This window comes from Microcebus murinus, chromosome 12 (assembly GCF_040939455.1).
Source record: "Microcebus murinus isolate Inina chromosome 12, M.murinus_Inina_mat1.0, whole genome shotgun sequence".
In the NCBI taxonomy this organism is placed as follows: domain Eukaryota; kingdom Metazoa; phylum Chordata; class Mammalia; order Primates; family Cheirogaleidae; genus Microcebus; species Microcebus murinus.
The window spans coordinates 13,233,591-13,253,370 of record NC_134115.1 but is presented as its reverse complement, the minus strand read 5'-3'; the positions used below and the strand labels follow the sequence as shown (position 1 = coordinate 13,253,370).

The following is a 19,780-nucleotide window of genomic DNA, read 5'->3' as shown; positions in this document are numbered from 1 at the left end:
CTACTGGTCCAGACCATATGTTGAGTAGTAGGGGCTCTTAACCTGAGGTTCACAGATAGAATCTAGTAGTCTGAACTTAGATGGGGAAAGAATACATCTGGATTTTTTCTAATCTTTAACCAAAATTTAGCATTTCTTCCATTTGAATATAGGTGAACCTAGAGTAGTAGTAGCTGTACTTCTGACTTTGTTACCAATGAATATCAGATATTTTCATAGCACATCATAATTTTTATGGAAAAATTATTTATCCCCTGTTCATTATTCTGATTAGACTCTCCATTAGTTGTTATTTTAACATGTTTATAAAGAAGCATATTTTTAGTACATTGTGTTAGAAAATATTGTGATAACATTTTTTTGTAATTGGTTTCCTTTATAGTTCTATGTATTTTATTTTATGCATTCAAAAACTATTCAAAGAAGGAGGCCATCACTAGCCTTCAAGTGTGGTCTATGATAATGCCTTAGAGGGACAGAAATAATTCAAGATTAATATGGCCTCTCAGGAAATCACTGCATTTTTGGCCTTTGTGTCAGTGGAGGTTTGCTCCTTGAATAGGTGTAGATGAGCTGAGGGAGATTTTAGCATCTGCCTCCTGATGGGGTCATCGTCCAACCTTTTGTGTCCAGTGTCTGCAGCTGGAGGGCCAGAGAGAGAGAAAAGGATAGGGCAACTAGGCTTCACTGTCATCGCCTCCTTATTCAACGGCCAGAAGGGAGATGTGGATCCCCAGTTGTGCCACAGCACAGAGCCTTATTCTTCAGATTCTGTGACTGCTTACCTGGAGTGTAATGTTAAAAGCCTATGAAGAGGTGGAACAGCAGCATGAGGAGCTCTGTGGATTTGTTGTCCAGTGAAACAAACAACGCTGATGAAAACTATAAAAACACAACCATTGAAAGTCTCTAGAAATTGTGAGGGCATACAGCAAATGAAGAAATATTGATTCAAGTAAACCTTCTGAAACTGGGTAAGAACAGTAGAGTCTGTGTCCTTTGAGATTTGACCCACTCTCTCTCTGTCTCTGTCCCTTCCCCCAGCTCAACATGATGGAAGCCCCACCTCAGGAGGTGAGGCCAAGAAGATGGGGCTAATTCTCTTCCCAGTTCCCAGTCAAGGGTTACCAGTTTTGACTGGGAAGGGCAGGCTACCAGAATTTCTCATTCTTCTAAGTTGAATATGTTCAACTCTTGGTGAATACAGCTGAAGGGACAGGGGCTTCCTCTACCAAGCCCCTTTCCATAAAATGGAGGCTCTACCTCAGGTACAATAGGCCAAGAATATTGGATTCCCAATCACCCTTGCTCCAGCTTGCTAGTATGGCAGAGGGCCGATGTCAGGAAGAGGCAAGACGACAAGACTAGAGGCTATCACCCTGCCCAGCACCCAGAGTGGTGGCTCAGAGCATCTGCATAGGGAAAGAGGCAGTCTGTGCAATAAAGGATTTAATCTTGCCCCCAAAAGATGTCTGGCCTTTGCCCTCAGTTTTTTGGAATATGTCTGATAGGAGTGTTTTTGTTTGCCTGGGACCCTTGTTAGAATATTGTTAGATAGTCTAACAATGATTTTGGATGGGGGCTGGCCATATCTGAGTTGGGGCTGGCCACATCAGAAAGACCAACAGTGTGGTTTAGGGTGGGGTCTTTGAGTGATGCCTGGGGGCTCTGCAGCTAGGGACTGAGATCATCTGGAGCTCCAATAAAAACTGTGAACACTGAGGCATGGGTAAGTGTCCCTGGTTGGCAATACTCCATGCATATTGTCACACATTGTTGCTGGGAAGGTGTGTGTCCTGACTCCATGGAGAAAGGACAACGGAAGCTCCACATTTGGTACTTCCCCAGACCCTGTCCTATGCTTTCCTTTAGTTGGCTGATTTTAATCTGTATCCTTTCCTTGTGATAAACTGCAACCACAAGTATACAGCTTTCTGTGAGGCCTGTGGGTCCTCCTACCAAATTATTGAAACTGAAGTTGGTTTTGGGAACTCCTCCAATTGCAGCTGGCATCAGAAGTGAGGGTGGTCTCATATGGGCTGTGTGCCCTCAAATATTTCAGTTGTCCAAACTCATACAAAGTCCATTAAAAAAAAAAAAGAACTCCAAAGCACTGCCCAAGGGAACTGACATTATTTGAAATAGAACGTGGGGAACATTCATGCATAAGAGCACTCTTGAAAACAATGCTCCTCTTAATTAAGAGCAAAAAGCTAAATCATAGTTCAGTTAGTTCACCGGTGAGAACTAGGGAAAGAGACGGCTAAGAAGAGCTCTCATGGGGATCAGAACAAACCTCGAACTCTGGCCTCCATAACTACCCCAGCTAGAATGTAATTGGATCAGACTGCTGAACAATTTATGCTCCAGGGCACTATCAAAAACAATAGAGCAATCAACTGGTATTTGTGGCCTATTGGGCCGGGTGCAACACCAAATGAAGCAGATAGCTTAAAACAGAAATGGGGAAAGAGGAAAAGAGAGCCTTGTTCAAGCCCCATGTCATTGCAGGGTGACAGTGGCAACTCAAAGCCTCATCCTCTAATGAGTGACACCAAAGGGGGAAATAGATGTCATTAAAATATTCTAATGTCTAGATAAGTCACAAAATAAATAAGCAAACAACAGAAACAAGCCCCATGGAAGGGGGAGGGGAATCAGTATCCAGAGTTGCTACAATATATTACCTAAAATGTCCAGTTTTCAGCAAAAAATTACAAGACATTCAAAGAAACAGGAAAAGCCTGATGCATAAAAGCCAGTAACAGCCTGTGAAAAGGACCAGATGGCATATTCACAAAGACTTCAAAGCAGTCATTATAAATATGTTCGAAAAAGCAAAGGACACGTGATTAAAGAAGTAAAATAAGGTATGAAGATAATGTTTCATCAAATAGAGAAATCAATAAAGAGATAGTATTAATATTTTTAAAAAGAACCAAATGGATATTCTGGAGTTGAAAAGTACAAAAGCAAACCAAACATTTGTTAGGGGGGCTTAAGAGTAAATTTGAATTTTCAGAAGAAAGAATCAGTGAACTTAAGGAGAGATCAATAAAGGTTATTCAATCCCAAGAACAGAAAATAGAATGAAGAGAAAGTGCACCAACGTTTGTGTAATGGGAATAGAAGAAGGAAAGAAGAATGAGAAAGGAAAACAAATGAAAGAAACAATGGGTTAAATTTCCTAAATCTGACTAAAAAAACATTAATCTGCATACCCACAAAACTCAACAAACTCCATAGACAAACACAGAAAGATCCACATCCAGACACTGATGTAAAACAATAAGATTAACAACTGACTCCTCATCAGAAACAATGAAGGCCAGAGCAGTGGAATAACAATGTGCTGAAAGGAATGTCTATAAAAAGAAATAGTGTTTTGTAGGCATGATATTAACTGTAACTTACCTCATTATCCATACTTAGGAGTACTTCTGTATCTCAACGAACTCATATAGAAGAGTGGGCAAAAAAGTTACATAAGAAACACAATTACATTTTTCATCTCCTACCTCCACTCCAGTATCTGAGAAAACTCCATTCATTAACTCAGTGTGTCAATAAAGTCCTGGATGCCATGTTCTAAATATGAATATTCCTTTATGATATTTTACTTTCAGTAATGAGAGACTCTTGGTCCATAAGTTCTGATAATGTAAGCTCTTGAGGACAAAATGAATTGCAATGCTCTGAGCAGCACCGTTCAGTAGAATTTTCTGCCCTGAGGGAAGTGTTTAAATTTGTGCTGTTCAATACATGTGGCTATTGAGCACCTGGATGACCAATCCAACTGAGAAGCTGAATTTTAAATTAAGTTTAATTTAAACTTAAATAACCCACATATGGCCAGTGGTTACTGATTTGGATACTACAGCTCTGCTGTTTCTAAAGCCACTTTAAGTCTTTTTCCTCTGGTTAACTTTTCTGGATTAAAGTACATAGTTTATTCTTTGTGGTGAACTTTAGTTTAATAAACATTTTTCAACGTAGATAAGAATGAATTGCCCTGAAAGAGGAGAGAGAAACATTAGCAGAACTTGCTACAAAAAAGCTTGTTACTATTTGGCTTCCAAGTGGTTCTGGGACAGAAAGACGCTGTGATTCCTAAAGTAGAATTTATGCCATAAATCTGGCTCTGAAAAATCTAAATTGAACAGAAGTGGGCCTGGTACATAGTGGGTACTCAAAAAACACTTATTCAATGAATAAATAATCCATATAATTAAAGGGTAAGCTATGTGATATTTGTTTTTCTTCAATCTATTCACATAATGTACTTACGTAAAATGCAAATGAAGGTGAAATTCTCTCTTTTTAAGCAAATTAAACTTGGAACATTCATGAGTTTGTTTGGCAAGGTGCAGTTCTGTGTTCTCTTCTTCCTTGTACCTCCACATTCTCACCACTGGCATGAGAGACAGTGGATATTAGCAAGATAGAGTTTGGTTTGTCTATATGTTGTTTCCTGGAAGAGGCACTTGAAAGGTAATTGGCTCTTTGGAGATGCCGGTGATGGAACCCAGGACCTCACACGGAAGGGTAATTGGACAGGAGCAATACAGAAGGGCTTACCCCACCTTCTGTGCTCCCAGAGTGTTCTTGATCAGCTGCCGGCAAGAAGGGCCCTTTTTGGTGACGGGCGGCGCCTGGACACCCTTTCTGCCATTGCCAGCCACTCACAATTGTGAAAATGGTTGATCGTCTAAGTTTTGCTAGTGGTGATCACATTTAGTGGTGATCACAATAGCAATATTGTTGATGGCAACTACCATTTATTGAGTACCTGTTCCACAGAACCCAAAAATGTAGGAACCAATGCCTTAGGTTTCTTCTCCAGGGATTTTCCAACTCTTTCAACTGAGCACCCCTTAGTTATTGCTCCCCCAATACAATGCTTTGAAAAAACTTTTAAAAAATAAAATTGTCCTTATGAACAATCTATATTTTGTATTCATCAAAGCTGTGAGAGTACTAATCAGAACTTTTGGTCAACACAAGATAGCTACTGTTACTAACCACCTGTCTTGATTTAATTCTAGCCCAAAGCAAGGAGAGTTGATGTCTCTTTTAGCCTTTATAGCTTTGTGTTGAAAAACTATTCTGAATTTGACTTTTTTGGGGATACTGAAAATAATTTGCAGGTGGTCATCCTTGTTTTTAGGAACTCCTCTCAGGGGCTTGGGGACGTTAGGGCAATTCCTCTAGACTGAGTTGTTCATGCATTTTTATCTCAAACTTGGGGTACTCACTTTAAGAGCCTGAGATGGCTAGGGGTTACCATGTTTACAGTTGGATGAGATGGTCCAGTATTTGTGCATTTTATCTAGGAAACCAATTAAGGAAAATTGCTGACATCTAGGTTACTGGAATTTCCTAACTGACATTTTCTTGTTGTGATGGTGCAGGAAGGCAGCAGTAGTGTGATGGCAGCTTCTAGAATCAGATGCCCTGGTGTTGCATCCTAGCTCAGCCAGTATTATAAATAAGCATTATTGATGTACTATTTAAATATTTTAAAATTCACCAATTGTAAATGTGTAATTTAATTATTTTTAGGAAATTTATAGAGTTGTGCAAACATCACCCACAATATAGTTTTTAAATATTTTCATCACCCTGAAAATATCCCTCATACTAATTTGCAGTCAATTTCTATTCCCACACCCAGTCTCAGGCAACTGTTACCAAACCCACAAGGGGGTTGTTACCTGCTGCGCAGAAAGCCAATTACTGAGATAAGGATTGCCAAGGAAGAAAGGGAATTTGTTATGAATGATGTCAGCTGGGAGATGGAAGAACTGCCTCAAATTTGTCTCCCTGATTAACTGAGGGTAGGGATTTTTATAAGGGGTTCAGGAAGGTAGCTACATGCATTGGGACAGGTCCTGTTGAAATCAACGTGTGCAGGAGGTCTAATTCAGAAGTCACAAGTTAGTGATGAATGGTGAGACTTGAAGAATCTTGTGTTTCTGGGAAACAAAAGGTAAAAAAAAGTTAGCTAAACAGGGCTGGGCGTGGTGGCTCACACCTGTAATCCTAGCACTCTGGGAGGCCGAGGAGGGAGGATCCCTTGAGCTCAGGAGTTGGAGACCAGCCTGAGCAAGAGCGAGAGCTTGTCTCTACTAAAAATAGAAAAATTAGCTGAGTGTGGTGATGTGCACCTGTAGTCCCAGCTACTTGGGAGGCTGAGTCAGGAGAATCACTTGAGCTCAGAAATTTGCAGTTGCTGTGAGCTAGGCTGATGCCATGGTACTCTAGCTGGGGTAGCAGAGTGAGACTCTGTCTCAAAAAAAAAAAAAATAGCTAAACGGAGAGATTATAACGTTCTGGTCATTGAGCCCTACTGGCCTGGGAATCCAAAGCACAAGAAAGCTACAGGGAAAACATCGGGGGGGGGGGTCATTTTGTGTTTGTTCATGGAGCTGATTACACAACCACTAACCTGCTTTGAATGTGGCAAAATTTCAAAAGGTTATGCCAGTTTAATCTACCACCACTAAGGCATGAAGGAGAATATCAGTTTCATTGCATCCTCATGTGTATTACATAATAGCTTGAAGTTGTATTTACTAGTTTATGTGTATGTAGTATTTTATTCATTTAATTTATATTTCTAATAATGTGGCTAAATGTCCTACACATTTGCATACTAGTTGTATTTCCTCTTTATTTAATTTTCTGCTCATGTCTTTTACTTCAAAATGTTCTTTGACCTTTGAGTTGGTACATTATGTCTTGGATCTGGGACCCCCTTTGGGGCCGTATCTGGGCTAGGTTGACTGACTCAGTGTTACCAGCTCTCATGCATTTCTCTCCCCTCCTTTCCTCTCAGCCTCTACGGTGGTGATGGGGAGAGAGAAGGTGCTCAGTGCACCTGGCTACTGAGTTCTGTCCACTGTTTCCTTACAAGGCCCCGTTCCTCCCCAGCCCCACCAGACACTTCACACCACAAGTAGCTAAATTAATTTATCTCCCTAATCTGAGGTCTTGGACTTTTTGTCCATGGGCCAACTTTGTCCCACAGATGTGTTTTATTTTGTCTATTCAGAGTTAAAAATAATTTCAGAGCTTGTTGCTTCATATCCCAGTTGTTATTTGAATAAAATTTTTTACAGAAATTGAGAGATATCACATTACAAACTGTATATATATATATATATATATATATATATATATATTTTTTTTTTTTTTTTTTGCATCACTTAAAAAAAGAAAATCACAATTTACCAACTGGGCCGGAGTTTCCCCAGGACAACTGTCAGCTGGAGCTGCGGTCGAGTGGACAGTTTCTGTTTTGCCACATTCCCCACCATCCCCAATTCTTTATGTCCCTGGAGCTGAGGCAATGTCAGTCTGTATTCTTCAGTGTGCTGTAGTGTTGTATTTTTAAAATAGGGTTAAGAGGAAAGCAAGAAAATAAAAGCTAATGCAAGGGAGCCAAGGTTTCAAGGAAAATGGAAGAGAATCTATCTGTCTGTGCAGGTGAAAATCACACCTACTCTGTGCCTGTGGTAGAAGAACACAGCACGAGGTACCTGGCCTATTTCATTAATTATATTACCTGCCTTTCTCAACTGTAGGCATTTGAGTTTATGATCCCAGTTTCAGAGGCCAAGTTCTCAAACTATTTTTCTTCACACCATGCAGAATTGCTAGATGAATGACAAGGAAAATTTTTTTGTTAGCATTTATTGAGTTTTAAAAATAATGTATTTAAAAGTTTGACATTGGAGTTAATTTTATTGCTATAATTACATCACTCATTCAATTGCATTTCTTTAGTGGAGAAGAAAATAACAGCTAACATATGCTGGGAAAATAACATGTCTCCACAATGAAGAATTTGATTTTCTAATGCTCCAAGGTACTCTTGTGACAGCTCAGACTGCTCTAACAAAATACCATAAACAAGGTGGCTTAAACAGTGGAATTTATTTCTCACAGTTCTGGAGGCTGGGAAGTCCAAGATCAAGGTGCTGGCCCATTTGGTTCCTGGGGAGGGCTCTCTTCCTGGCTTGCAGGTGGCTGTCTTCTTGCTGTGTCCTCACATGGTAGAGAGAAAGAGAGAGATCTCTCTTATATCTCTTCTTATAAGGACACCAATCCAATTATAAGGGCTCTACTCTTATGATCTAATTACCTCTGAGGGGCTCCATCTCCAGTTACCATGATGTTAGGGGTTAGGTCTTCAATGAATTTTAGTGGGGGGGGGGACAAAATTCAGTATAGCATCTTGTGAATAGTAAAGTATAAATTTATTTAAAAGCTATGCTGAATTTACAGTCAGAATTGGCATGTAATTTCTCAATCTATTGCAATGGGGGTTGAATATATTTTTTGATGTTGAAAAATAAATGTGGGGAAACCTTGGTCTAACACCAAGCACACAAATGAACTGCTATTTCCATTTCTGATACTATGGGTGTCTAAATTATCTACCACCCAAAGAGTAACTGCAGGATAAAATTTGTTTAAAATTGAGATATAATTTACAAGCAGACCTTAAGTACACAGTGCAATGAATTTTAATTAAGTCACACCCTTGTGAACACATTGCTTATCAAAATGTAGAACCTCTTTATCGACCCAGAAAAAAGTTCCTCATGACCCTTCCAGTCAATACCTGCAGCTCTACCAAGCAAACAGTGTTCTGATTTATTTTACTGAAGATTAGGTTTGCCTGTTCTTGACCTTCCTGTAAATGACAACATGTAGTATGTGGTTCTTGTAGGCAGCTTCTACAATGGATCTCAGTGATCCCTGACTTCTATATTCACTTCTTCATGTGATCTCCTCCCTTTGAATGTGTCGCTGGACCTAGGTACTGGCTTCTAAGGCACAGAATACACCAAAGGTGATAGGATAGCCCTTCCAAGATTAGGTTACACAGAGTGTGGCTTCTATCTTTCCCATCTCTCTGACTCTTATCACTTGCTCTATCTGATGAAGCAAGTGGACATTTTGTGAACTGCCCGATGAAGAGGCCCATGTAACAAGGAACAGTCAAGGAGGAACTGAATCCTAACAACAAACATGAGAGTGAGCTAATCTTTCCCTAGTCGAACCTCGAGGTGACTGCAGCCGTGGCCGCAACTTTATTGCCATCTGGGAAAGACCCTTGAGCCAGAGGCCCCAGCTGATCCACACCTGCATTCCTGACCCATAGAAACTGTGAGATAATAAATGGCCTTGTTTTAAGCCACTAAGTTTGGGTTAATATACAGCACTTTTCTGTGTTTGGCTTCTTCTGCTCAAGAAAAATGTGAGATTCACTCATGTTTGTATGGGTAAAGGAAATATTCTTAAAAGTCTTAGTAGAAGCATCAAAATCTATCAAGATAGCCAAAAATTCCAGAGTAAGAGAAAGTAGCAATGCAGAGAGGTGGATTGCGTACTGAAACCACATCAGCCACTTGCTGGACAGGCTGAGTGTGACTTTCAATGTTGGTGGGAGGGGGACAGAAACCGAAGGTCAGGAGGGGTCTAACAGAAGAACATCACTACATAAAGCTGGGGTCCCAAAGGCTTTTGCATTCTCAGGGTGAGGGTGATCCAGAAGAAATGTGCTCCTGGAAAGCAAGGATATTAGCCTTGGCACTGAGTGGAAGAGCTGGTGGTGAGTGGAGATGGCGAGAGAACCACCCTGTGACTCCATTAGCTCAGGCCAGCATGTTGTGTCTTCACAGACTAACTCACTTCCCTGGAGGGGTTTAGAGAAATCAAGCCATGAACTTAGTTTAATTTAGTTAAAATTGAGAGTTCCTCTGGGCACCTGGTAGAAGCAAATTCAAATCCTCCGTGGAGGAACATGGCTTCATCAGAACACCCCACACAGAAATTTCCAAGAATAATGAAATGTGCATAGGTAAGAACTACCAAGCACAGGGAACAGGGCACCTGAGTAAGAACTAGCAGAAAGACCCCACAGCCACAAAAAGGCTGATTCTGGTATTGGAATTGTTAAAGTCAGATTATAAAACAATTATGCTAAGATAAGGAAAGTCAAAATTAAAAATATCTGTGTGGAACAGAAAACCATAAGAGTAAAAAGCCTCGGTTTTGAAAAAGAAGAGAAAAAAATTGTAAGAAATGAAATTAAGGTCATTAAAATAAAACCACAACGGACTGATTTAACAATGATGAGACACATCTGAAGAGACAATTAATGAACAGGGACATGATGGATAGAGAGAGAAGGTCTAATGTCTGTCTAATTAGAGTTCCAAAAGAATCTCTAAGTAGAGAGAAGGGAAAGACCAAACCTACACAGAAAAATGGGCATGAGATAGGAAGAGGAAATTCACAGGAAAAGATGCAAATAGCCTTCAGACTTACAAAAATACCTTCAACCTCGCTAATAAGATAATTTAAATTAACATTGGATGCTATTTCTCACCTATTAGATGGCAAAAATCCCAATGCTTGATAGCATATTCTATTGCTAGGGAAGGGGGAAAACAAACACCTGCACACACTGTTAGCAAGAATGCTAAATGAAGGAAAATTTGACAATATCTAGCACAAGGACATATGAATTTACTCTCTGACCCAGCAATTCTACTTCCAGGGTAAGCATACATGGCTATTTATTGCAGAACTATTTATAATAGCAAAAGACTGTAAATAATCCAAATATTATGCACAGGAGTTTCAATGAATATGGTACATCCATACAATAGAGTATCTTGTAGATGTAGACAAAATAATAATAATAAAAAAAGAATATCTCTATATGCTACTATGGTATGATTACAGACTTTTGGTTAAGTAAAAAATAGCAAGGTGTAGGAAAGCATGTAATAAATACTATTGTTCATCTAAAAAAACAAGCAGAGGTGGTAAAAATGTGTTGTATGTGTGGGTGTATGTATACATATATTTGGATTATGTATAATGACACATGTATATATGTGTGTGCATGTATGTGAACATATTCATATGAATGTGTATTTGAAAATATGGATGAATAACCAAATCTAAATAAAAGTATAAGGTTGCCTACAGAGAGAGGAAGTGAATAGAGCGCAAACCACAAGGATAGGTGCAAGACTTTTCTGAATGTACTTTCTTTTGTAAATTTGACTTTGGAGCCATGTTTTACACATTTATAAAACAAAATTAAATCACAAAGAATAAAAGAGATGCAATCTTTAAAGGAAAAAAAAACTGAAAGCAAAAGAAACAAATATATACACATCCCAGAGGTAAAAACAAATATGATGTTAGGAATCAATATTTTCCGTTTCAAAGAAAAATAATCCAAATATAAAATGAAACCTATTAAGTAAAACTCATAGAATCCCACATTTGAATGACTTATGAAGTATACTCACTTAAAAAAAGTGTTTCCTAGTTTTGTGCTAGAAAGGCTTAGAAATAATGACAAATTTATAGTAGCGATGAGTCATTATGACGGAGGTACCAAGTAGGCAGGTATGCAAGATTGGATAACCAGCCAGGGGGACCAGCCCAAGTTCTAAATTTGGGGGTCCTCAGCATACAGGGAGTCCTGCAAGTCAAGGGATTGGATGATGTCACGAAAGGAGTGACACAGACAGAAAAGAGAGAGGGCCAAGGACTGGCTCCTGGGATTCTTCTTGGGTGACTTCAGATTTCTCCTCATGCTCCTTGCTGTGGTTGGTGCACCCACCCTCCATCCTCACCCCCAAAGGTCTTCTCTCAGCGTCCAGTGACCTCTTCAAAGCATAATTCAGATTATCCAACTCTATTTCCTAAGCCTCCTCAATGATTTCCTGTTGTTCTTAGATAGAGGTTCAAACTCCTCACAAAGAGCATCTGGCTCCCCTCTTCTCCTCTGGCCTTTTCCTTTCTCTCTGCAGACCAGTTCCTCTACTGCACAGTCCTATTTATTCCTCAAATACACCGATCTTTCTCATTTTAGGGCCTTTGAAAAGCTGTTCCATCAGTCCAGAACCTCATCTTTGCAGGGTTGGCTCCTTCTTTTCATTCAGATTTCAACACAGAATTCCACCTCTTCACAGAATTTGTTCCTGAACACCCTCTCTGAAGCATTCCCCAAACACAAGTAGTCACCCAAACACATTGCTCAATGGTGCTTTTTTTACAGCACTTGTATCTGACATTATCTTATGTATCTGTTCATTGTCTGTCTCTCCTACCAGAATCTAAGCTCCAAGACAGAGAGATCCCATCTTGGTCACTGTTATTTTCTCAATGCCTTGAATGACAGATTCCACTTCGTAGGCAGGCAATAAATATTCGTCAAATACAAGAGCGATTGACTTGGCTTTTGCCTCCTTTTTGATTTCCAAATTCAGGGAGAGGACATTGGGCTGCCATTTTTTATTTGTCTAGGTTTGTTTTACTTTCTTACCTTTTACTTCTTCACCAGCTCCTCCAAGGTAACAAAGCCTTATTCAAAAGGCTGTGAATCAGTGGATTGTGTAAAGAAGTTACTTTAATCTAAATGCCCCTGACCTAATGGAATGCATCCAGTGACTCCCGGGAGGAGATTGGGTGGAGTGGGCCAGGACTGCGTCTGAAACAGCATCTGCCGCAGTACAGCCATGGAGGAAGTTCTAGAGCCGTTCTTCATTTTCGTAGGGTTGCTGGTGTGCCTGGTCTGCCTGGTGAAGTGTGTGAGATTCTTCAGATGTGTTTTACTGAACTTCTGGAAAGTCTGGCCAACACCTTTCTTGAGGTCAATGGGCCAGTGGGCAGGTAAGGGGAGAGTTCCATATCTTGTTCTGTTGTTGTTCCTGATTATTATCATTTACATCTCAAAAGAGATACTGCATCTTTTCTCTTTGAGAGCAAAGATGTAATTCATTCAAGGGATTTTAATTTGGGGGATTAGAAAATATGAGTGAAATTAGAATTGTCTGAAACACAAGATGGGGCTTCAGGAGAATAACTAGAGAAGGTTGCTGCTTAACTCTTGCCCATGTGCTTGTCCTTGGCCTCACTAGCTGGGTTGTCTTCTTTTTGGGGTTTTCTGATAATGCAAATAATAGATAATGCAAAAATCTTTAGGTCCTCATATCTAGATTTGCAAAAGCCCAAGGTGCTTTCATTTTGTTAAAGGATGTTTCAAAATTTTAAAATTCAAATACTTTTAATTCACTTTATTAAAAAATAATGGTCCAATCACTCTTATGAAGCAAGGATGTTACAGAATCAAGGCAACAAAGATCTCCATATGAAATCTGGGTCTGGTTTGCATTGATTAAATGCTGCCTCCCAAAGGAATTTATCTACTGGAACCACCATGCAGAATTTCAGCCTCATGATTGAGGTTAAGGTGAAGGGCATAAGGTCATGGTTTTGGCATTTCTTTGAATGAAATGCTAAGGTCTTTACAGAGGTTTATATATTAAAGTTGGGCACACACACACACAAATCCATTGACTTAAAAAAATTTCAGTGACTTTAAAAATACCACCCAGGCTAAACAATAAAGATTATAACCCTTCGTATGTAAGCCTTATAGGGCTGCCAGATAAAATATAGGATACCAGTTAAATTTGAATTTCAAATAAACAAAGAATAATTCTTTAGTATGTTTAGCCCCCAAATTGTATGGGACATACTTATACTGAAAAATTCATAATTTACCTGAAATTTGAATTTAACTGGGCATTTTGTATCCTTATTTGCTAAACCTAGCAAATTTACAAACTTAGCAATGGAAATTTTAAAAATATTACCCTATGAGAAATTGTTTGAAGTAACAAATGGATTTTTAACTGTTGCTTCCTACATTTGCAGTGTGTGTGTGTGTGTGTGTGTGTGGGTGTGTGTGTTTTTCTTGCCTCTTAGGGCAGTATGCTGTCTGTAGTGAACTTGCTCAGCAACATAAACTTGAGTGTCCTGGATCCAAATACCCAACTCCACACAATTTCAAATGCTTACGTGCTGAGTGGACACAGGGCTCTGAACAGCCACTGCGCATCTGTGTGGGGCAAAGCCCAGCTAAGAACACACATCACAAAAGAAGTTCAAATGAGGCCAAAGACTTAGAGCATTTGTTGACTTAAAGTGAAAAACCATAGTTTTAACCTGCTTTTATAAGTCCAGATGGAATAGAGTTATCATTAGCTAGAGTAAAATGTCTTTGGGCATAGGCAGTCATCAGGGAGATAATGTATTTCAAGCGCGGGGGTGAGAAGAAAATCCAATCACTAGCAACTAAATCTTTGAACTCCTCAGATAAAGTACCTTGAGCTCTGTGCTTGATTTCCTAATTATTACATTAGTATATTTTTATAGACTTGGGGCCCCAAAGTCAGACAGCTTGGGTTCAAATCCTTTTGTCAGCATTTTTAGCAATGTGACCTTGATCAAGTTAAGAACTTTCCCTCCCTTGGCTTCCTTATCTATAAACTTAATAATGGTTCCTGCAATATAAGTTTGTTTTGAACGTTAAATGAGATGATGCATCTAAAACACTTGAAACAGTACATGGTAGAAAGTAAGCATTTGACAGTCACCGGTAGTCATTATCAATGTTACTGTCTTAACCATAGTACAAGTCCTCCAGTGGGTGATTTTGAAGATTCTCCCTAATGGAGAGGAATGTGATGTGTGAGATGACACTGAGCATAGTCCTTCTACCAACACGAACAGAGAGTATACACAGATCCACTTAAAAGTTCCTAAATGGGGCTGGGCGCGGTGACTCGCACCTGTAATCCTAGCACTCTGGGAGGCTGAGGAGGGAAGATTGCTTGAGCTCAGGAGTTGGAGACCAGCCTGAGCAAGAGTGAGACCCCGTCTCTACTATAAATAGAAAGAAATTAGCCAAACAAATAAAAATAGAAAAAATTAGCTGGGCATGGTAGTGCGTGCCTGTAGTCCCAGCTACCCAAGAGGCTGAGACAGGAGGATCACTTGAGCCCAGGAGTTTGAGGTTGCTGTGAGCTAGGCTGATGCCACGGCACTCTAGCCCGGGCAACAAAGTGAGACTGTCTCAAAAAAAAATAATAAAAAGTTCCTAAATGAACAGATAAAATCCTTCGTAATTATTAAAATGAGAGTGCTTCTATCAGTGTGCTGCTTGAGGCTTGTACAACTTGGCTTGTACTCACTTTCAAGTAAGCTAAATATATCTTTTGTTCACATTTTTAAAAAGAATATCCTTTAATTGTTGGTGCAAAAGTAAATTGCAGGTATGAACATATATACTAAATTGTGAATTTTGAAATTGTGATACTCACGCGAATGAGGTTTATCCTAGAGCTCATCCATTAAACGTGTGTGTAATGTTGGATATAAAAGGACTAGAAGACCTATTTGATTGTTGTATATTAAGAGATGGTAAAAATTCTTCAGGTTCCTTGATTTCACAGCATTTCCTTTTTTGCATTTCTGTATTTTTCTCTTTGCTAAGTTCCCTAACTTCCACAGGCTTTGACTGCTGCTGTCTGGCCTGGGGGGTGAAGGTGGGAAAAGGCAGAACTCGACTTTTAGAAAGAACCTTGAAATGTCCTTACAGATGAGTGGGTGGGTAGAGAGATAATAGGCAACAATGTTTGCCCTTGTAGAATTAAGGCTTAACAATATCTAAATCCTTATGGGGCCTGGATAAAATGTTTCCTGGCTGAGGTTCTTTGTTTCATTTTGGAATGTACTTTCCATGGCCCCACCAATCCTTCCAAAAAAAAAAAAAAAAAAAAAAAAGCATCATTTTGAGCGTTTAGCTAAGGTTGTAGTGAGCTGGTGGTGGAGTGGGTTGGAGACCAGGGCAGAGGATGCTCCTTTGGAATATTAAGTGTCCTGGAGACTAGGCTTGCAAGAACATGTAGCCAGTGGGAAAGAAAAATTTAAAGATGAATTCTGTCATTTAAACCCACACCTGCTTTTCACAGTGATCACCGGAGCAGGAGATGGGATTGGGAAAGCATACTCATTCGAGGTAAGTTGTCTTCTTGGAGACTTTCTCCTCCCCTTGTATTGAACGCATTATAATCATGTGGCATCCACCCTGAACACTACTTTTCTGAATATAAAAGCAATAGACATCCATTTAAGTTGGAAAATATCTTCCACAGAAAAGCAAACTAAAAAATCATAATCTTACCCTCTGCACACCTTTTTACAAATACAGTGATACTCAAAGATGCTGGTATATCCCCTTAAGAATTGTTTTGGAAATTTATGGGACATTGGTATTTTCTAGTGTAATTGTGCCATAAGAGTTTATATACTTAAATCTAATTTAAAAAACATTATTAACTACTTTCCTTTTATATATATTCTTTACATTAAGCTAGGGCATATATTGAATTTTTAAAAAATCATTTATGTAGGCAGTACATTATCAATGATTTTTACCTCAAGAAGACTAATGGGAGGCTGGGCGCAGTGGCTCACGCCTGTAATCCTAGCACTCTGGGAGGCCAAGGCGGGCGGATTGCTCGAGGTCAGGAGTTTGAAACCAGCCTGAGCAAGAGCGAGACCCTGTCTCTACTATAAACAGAAATAAATTAATTGGCCAACTAATATATATAGAAAAAATTAGCCGGGCATGGTGGCGCATGCCTGTAGTCCCAACTATTCAGGAGGCTGAGGCAGGAGGATCACTTGAGCCCAGGAGTCTGAGGTTGCTGTGAGCTAGGCTAATGACATGGCACTCACTCTAGCCTGGGCAACAAAGTGAGACTCTGTCTCAAAAAGAAAAAAAAAAAAAAAGACTAATGGGCATTACAACATATTTTATAAAAAAGGATCTGATAGAGCTGAGAGTCAGTGTAATATGATTAGTATTTTGGGATATTTCCTTCCAGGCTTGTTTCTCTGCAGATAGATAAATAGATAGTTATACTTTTCAAAAATGCATTTGTAGTATATGTAGTTTTGTATGCTATTATTATTTCAAATTTCACATTTTCATTAATGAAATATTTATTGGAATTTGTATATATTTAATTTCTTCCTCATGCTTATTACACTGACCTCTAGAACCATATAAAATGTAACAGAAGAATACAAAGAATCCTAAAAATTATAACAGGATGGCTGCTAAAAAATCAATAACACTTTGATCAGGTACAGTGGTTCACACTTATAATCCCAGCACTTTGGGAGGCTGAATCAGGAGGGTCTCTTGGGCCCAGGAGTTTGAGACCAGCCTGGGCAATAGCAAGACCCTGTCACTACAAAAAATTAAAAAATTAGCTGGTGTGCACCTATAGTCCCAACTACTCGGGAAGCTGAGGCAGGAGGATGGCTAGAGGTGAGGAGTTGGAGGCTGCAGTGAGCTAAGATGACACCACTGCACTCTTCTAAAAAAAAAAAATCAGTAACACTTTTAATATAATGAAGAGCATTTCTAGGCTGAGTGCGGTGGCTCACGCCTGTAATCCTAGCACTCTGGGAGGCTGAGGTGGGAGGATCACTCAAGGTCAGGAATTCAAAATCACCCTAAGCAAGTACGAGACCCCATCTCTACTAAAAATGGAAAGAAATTAATTGGCCAACTAAAAAATATGTAGAAAAAATTAGCCAGGCATGGTGGTACATGCCTGTAGTCCCAGCTACTTGGGAGGCTGACGCGGGAGGATCGCTTGAGCCCAGGAGTTTGAGGTTGCTGTGAGCTAGGCTGACACACAGCACTCTAGCCCAGGCAACAGAGTGAGACTCTGTCTCAAAAAAAAAAAAAAAAAGCATTTCTATTAACAATAGAAAAATAATTCCAGAAACACACTTAATATAAAATTTGCAGTTCTTTTTAAAGAAAACTATAAAACTCCATTGAGAAATATAAGCAATATTCTACATAAGGGAGAAAAATACCATATTTCTGAAGAGAAAGATATTTGAAACCTAACAACCTAACCTAACAATTTCTCCCAAATTTATCTCAAATCCCAGATTAGAATACCATTATTTTTTAAATGTTACATTTGGTTGTGAGCATTTTCTTATGTTGAAAACATGATTTTAAAATGGCAACATAATATCCTATCAAATGGATGGCCCATAATTTAGTAATTTTCCGGTTGGAAATTTTAATTTTTTCTAACTTTTCCTCATTTTACATAAAATTGGGAATAAATACATGTACTTTTCTGCTTATCTCCAGATAAGCAGAGTTATTTTCCTTGGACTTGCTGGGTCAGAGGTTGTGAACATATTTAAGGATTTTGTGCTTTCCATTAAAGTTATAGTAATTTACACCACTTTCTGAGAGAGATGTTGTCTTAGTCAGTTTAGGTTGCTGTAACAAATTACCATAGGCTGGTGGCTTAAATAAACATGTAAGTCTCACAGTTCTGGAGGCTTGGAAGTTCAAGATCAAGGTGCCGACAGACTTGGTGTCTGGTGAGGACCCCCTTCCTGGTTTACAGACGGCCATCTTCTCCATGTACCCTCACATGCCAGAGGCCAGGGAGAGGGCAAGCAAGCTCTCTCGTGTTTCTTCTTATAAGGGCACAAATTCCAACCTGAGGGCCTGGCCCTCATGATCTAATCATCTCCCAAAGGGCCCAACTCCAAATATCATCAAATTGGGGGTTAGGATTTCAACATATAAAATTTGGTGGTGGTGGTGGGGGAGGGGACAAAAACATCCAGTTCATATGGAGACTGCATTCAACCACAGTGTAGTACTGAAGTCTTTCTTGTCCCTGAAGGCCTGCATCATAATAAAACCACTTCTGTGAAATGGCAGGGGGAGGCATCATCTTGGAGGCACTTGATAGAAACTTTGGGGATATTAACAAACTAACAAACTGAAACCATGACAGTTGAAAGAGCTCCTTGCACTAGTCCTTTGGGTCTGTCCCCCTCATCCTTCATCCCTGATGATGACTTTTTGTTAACTCACCTGCTTCAACTCTGATTTTATTTTAAGGTAAAGAGTTCTTCTTTGTGGTCATCCTAATCGCATACAGTAGCTTACTGGTGGTCAGTGGTGGCCAGCATTTGAAAGATGAGTGGTCATATTTGAGTGTTGAGGTTGGAGACACCACCCAGCAACCACTTTTTAAAGCAAGGTGTCTTCCATCCCAAAAAATCAGAAGGAAAGCTTTCTAGATGTTTGCATTAAAACTGTATAACCTTTAGTATAACAATTTCCCAGCTTAGACTAGGCGTCTGGAAAGCCCTAATATCAACCAAAAGATTAATTGTTGAACAATTCATGTTCCTTCTTTTTGGTTTTCCAGATTCTTTCCTCAAATTCATACTAGCCTGACCTGCGTATGGTTCCCTGGATAGCTCAAGATTCAGACACGCTTCTTTCTACTTAGCAGGGACCCCATGTGGGAGCTCTTCTTTTTTTAAATTTTTTTTATTTCAGGAAAATATGAGAGTACAAACATTTTGGTTACATTTTGTATCTTTGCCTCTCCCTAGCAAGGGTTAGAGGTATGCCCTTCCCCTCCACAATGCTCACTGCATGTACTCGCCATCAAATTGGTACTGACTGATAAACACTATGGTGCTCAAATGGTGGTGGTGTTCTCCAGGGATTAGGGGGTTGGGGGGAGACTCACAACTAAGGGATGCAGTGGAAGCTCTTAGCCACTCATTCCTTTACAATGTCACAAAGCAATGGCCTGGGGGTCGGGAGCTGTGGGTTCCAGTCTTTGCTCTGACATTCACTGTCTAACGATTTTTGGACAAGTTGCATATCCTTCCTGGGCTTCCGTGTCTTTGCTGGCACAAAAGATACCTCCCCAAAGCCCTCAAGTCCTAACTTTCTGTTCTGTCCTGGACTGATTCTTGCTGTGCTTTTCTCCTTGTGGGATCTTTTCTTCTTTGCCTTTTGTTCTTTTCTGAGGCCGTGTAA

At 39.6% G+C, this 19,780-nt stretch overlaps 1 protein-coding gene across 1 annotated transcript in view; it reads left to right on the top strand.

Annotated features, from left to right (window-relative positions):
- The first annotated feature begins 7,256 nt into the window (after positions 1-7,256).
- Positions 7,257-19,780, top strand: part of HSD17B3 (hydroxysteroid 17-beta dehydrogenase 3) — a 57,945-nt gene continuing 45,421 nt past the window's right edge. The window contains exons 1-2 of the mRNA XM_012787228.3: positions 7,257-12,708; positions 15,855-15,901. Of these exons, the coding sequence (XP_012642682.2) occupies positions 12,555-12,708; positions 15,855-15,901 (201 nt within the window). The 5' untranslated portion in view covers positions 7,257-12,554. The remainder of the gene's footprint in view (positions 12,709-15,854; positions 15,902-19,780) is intronic.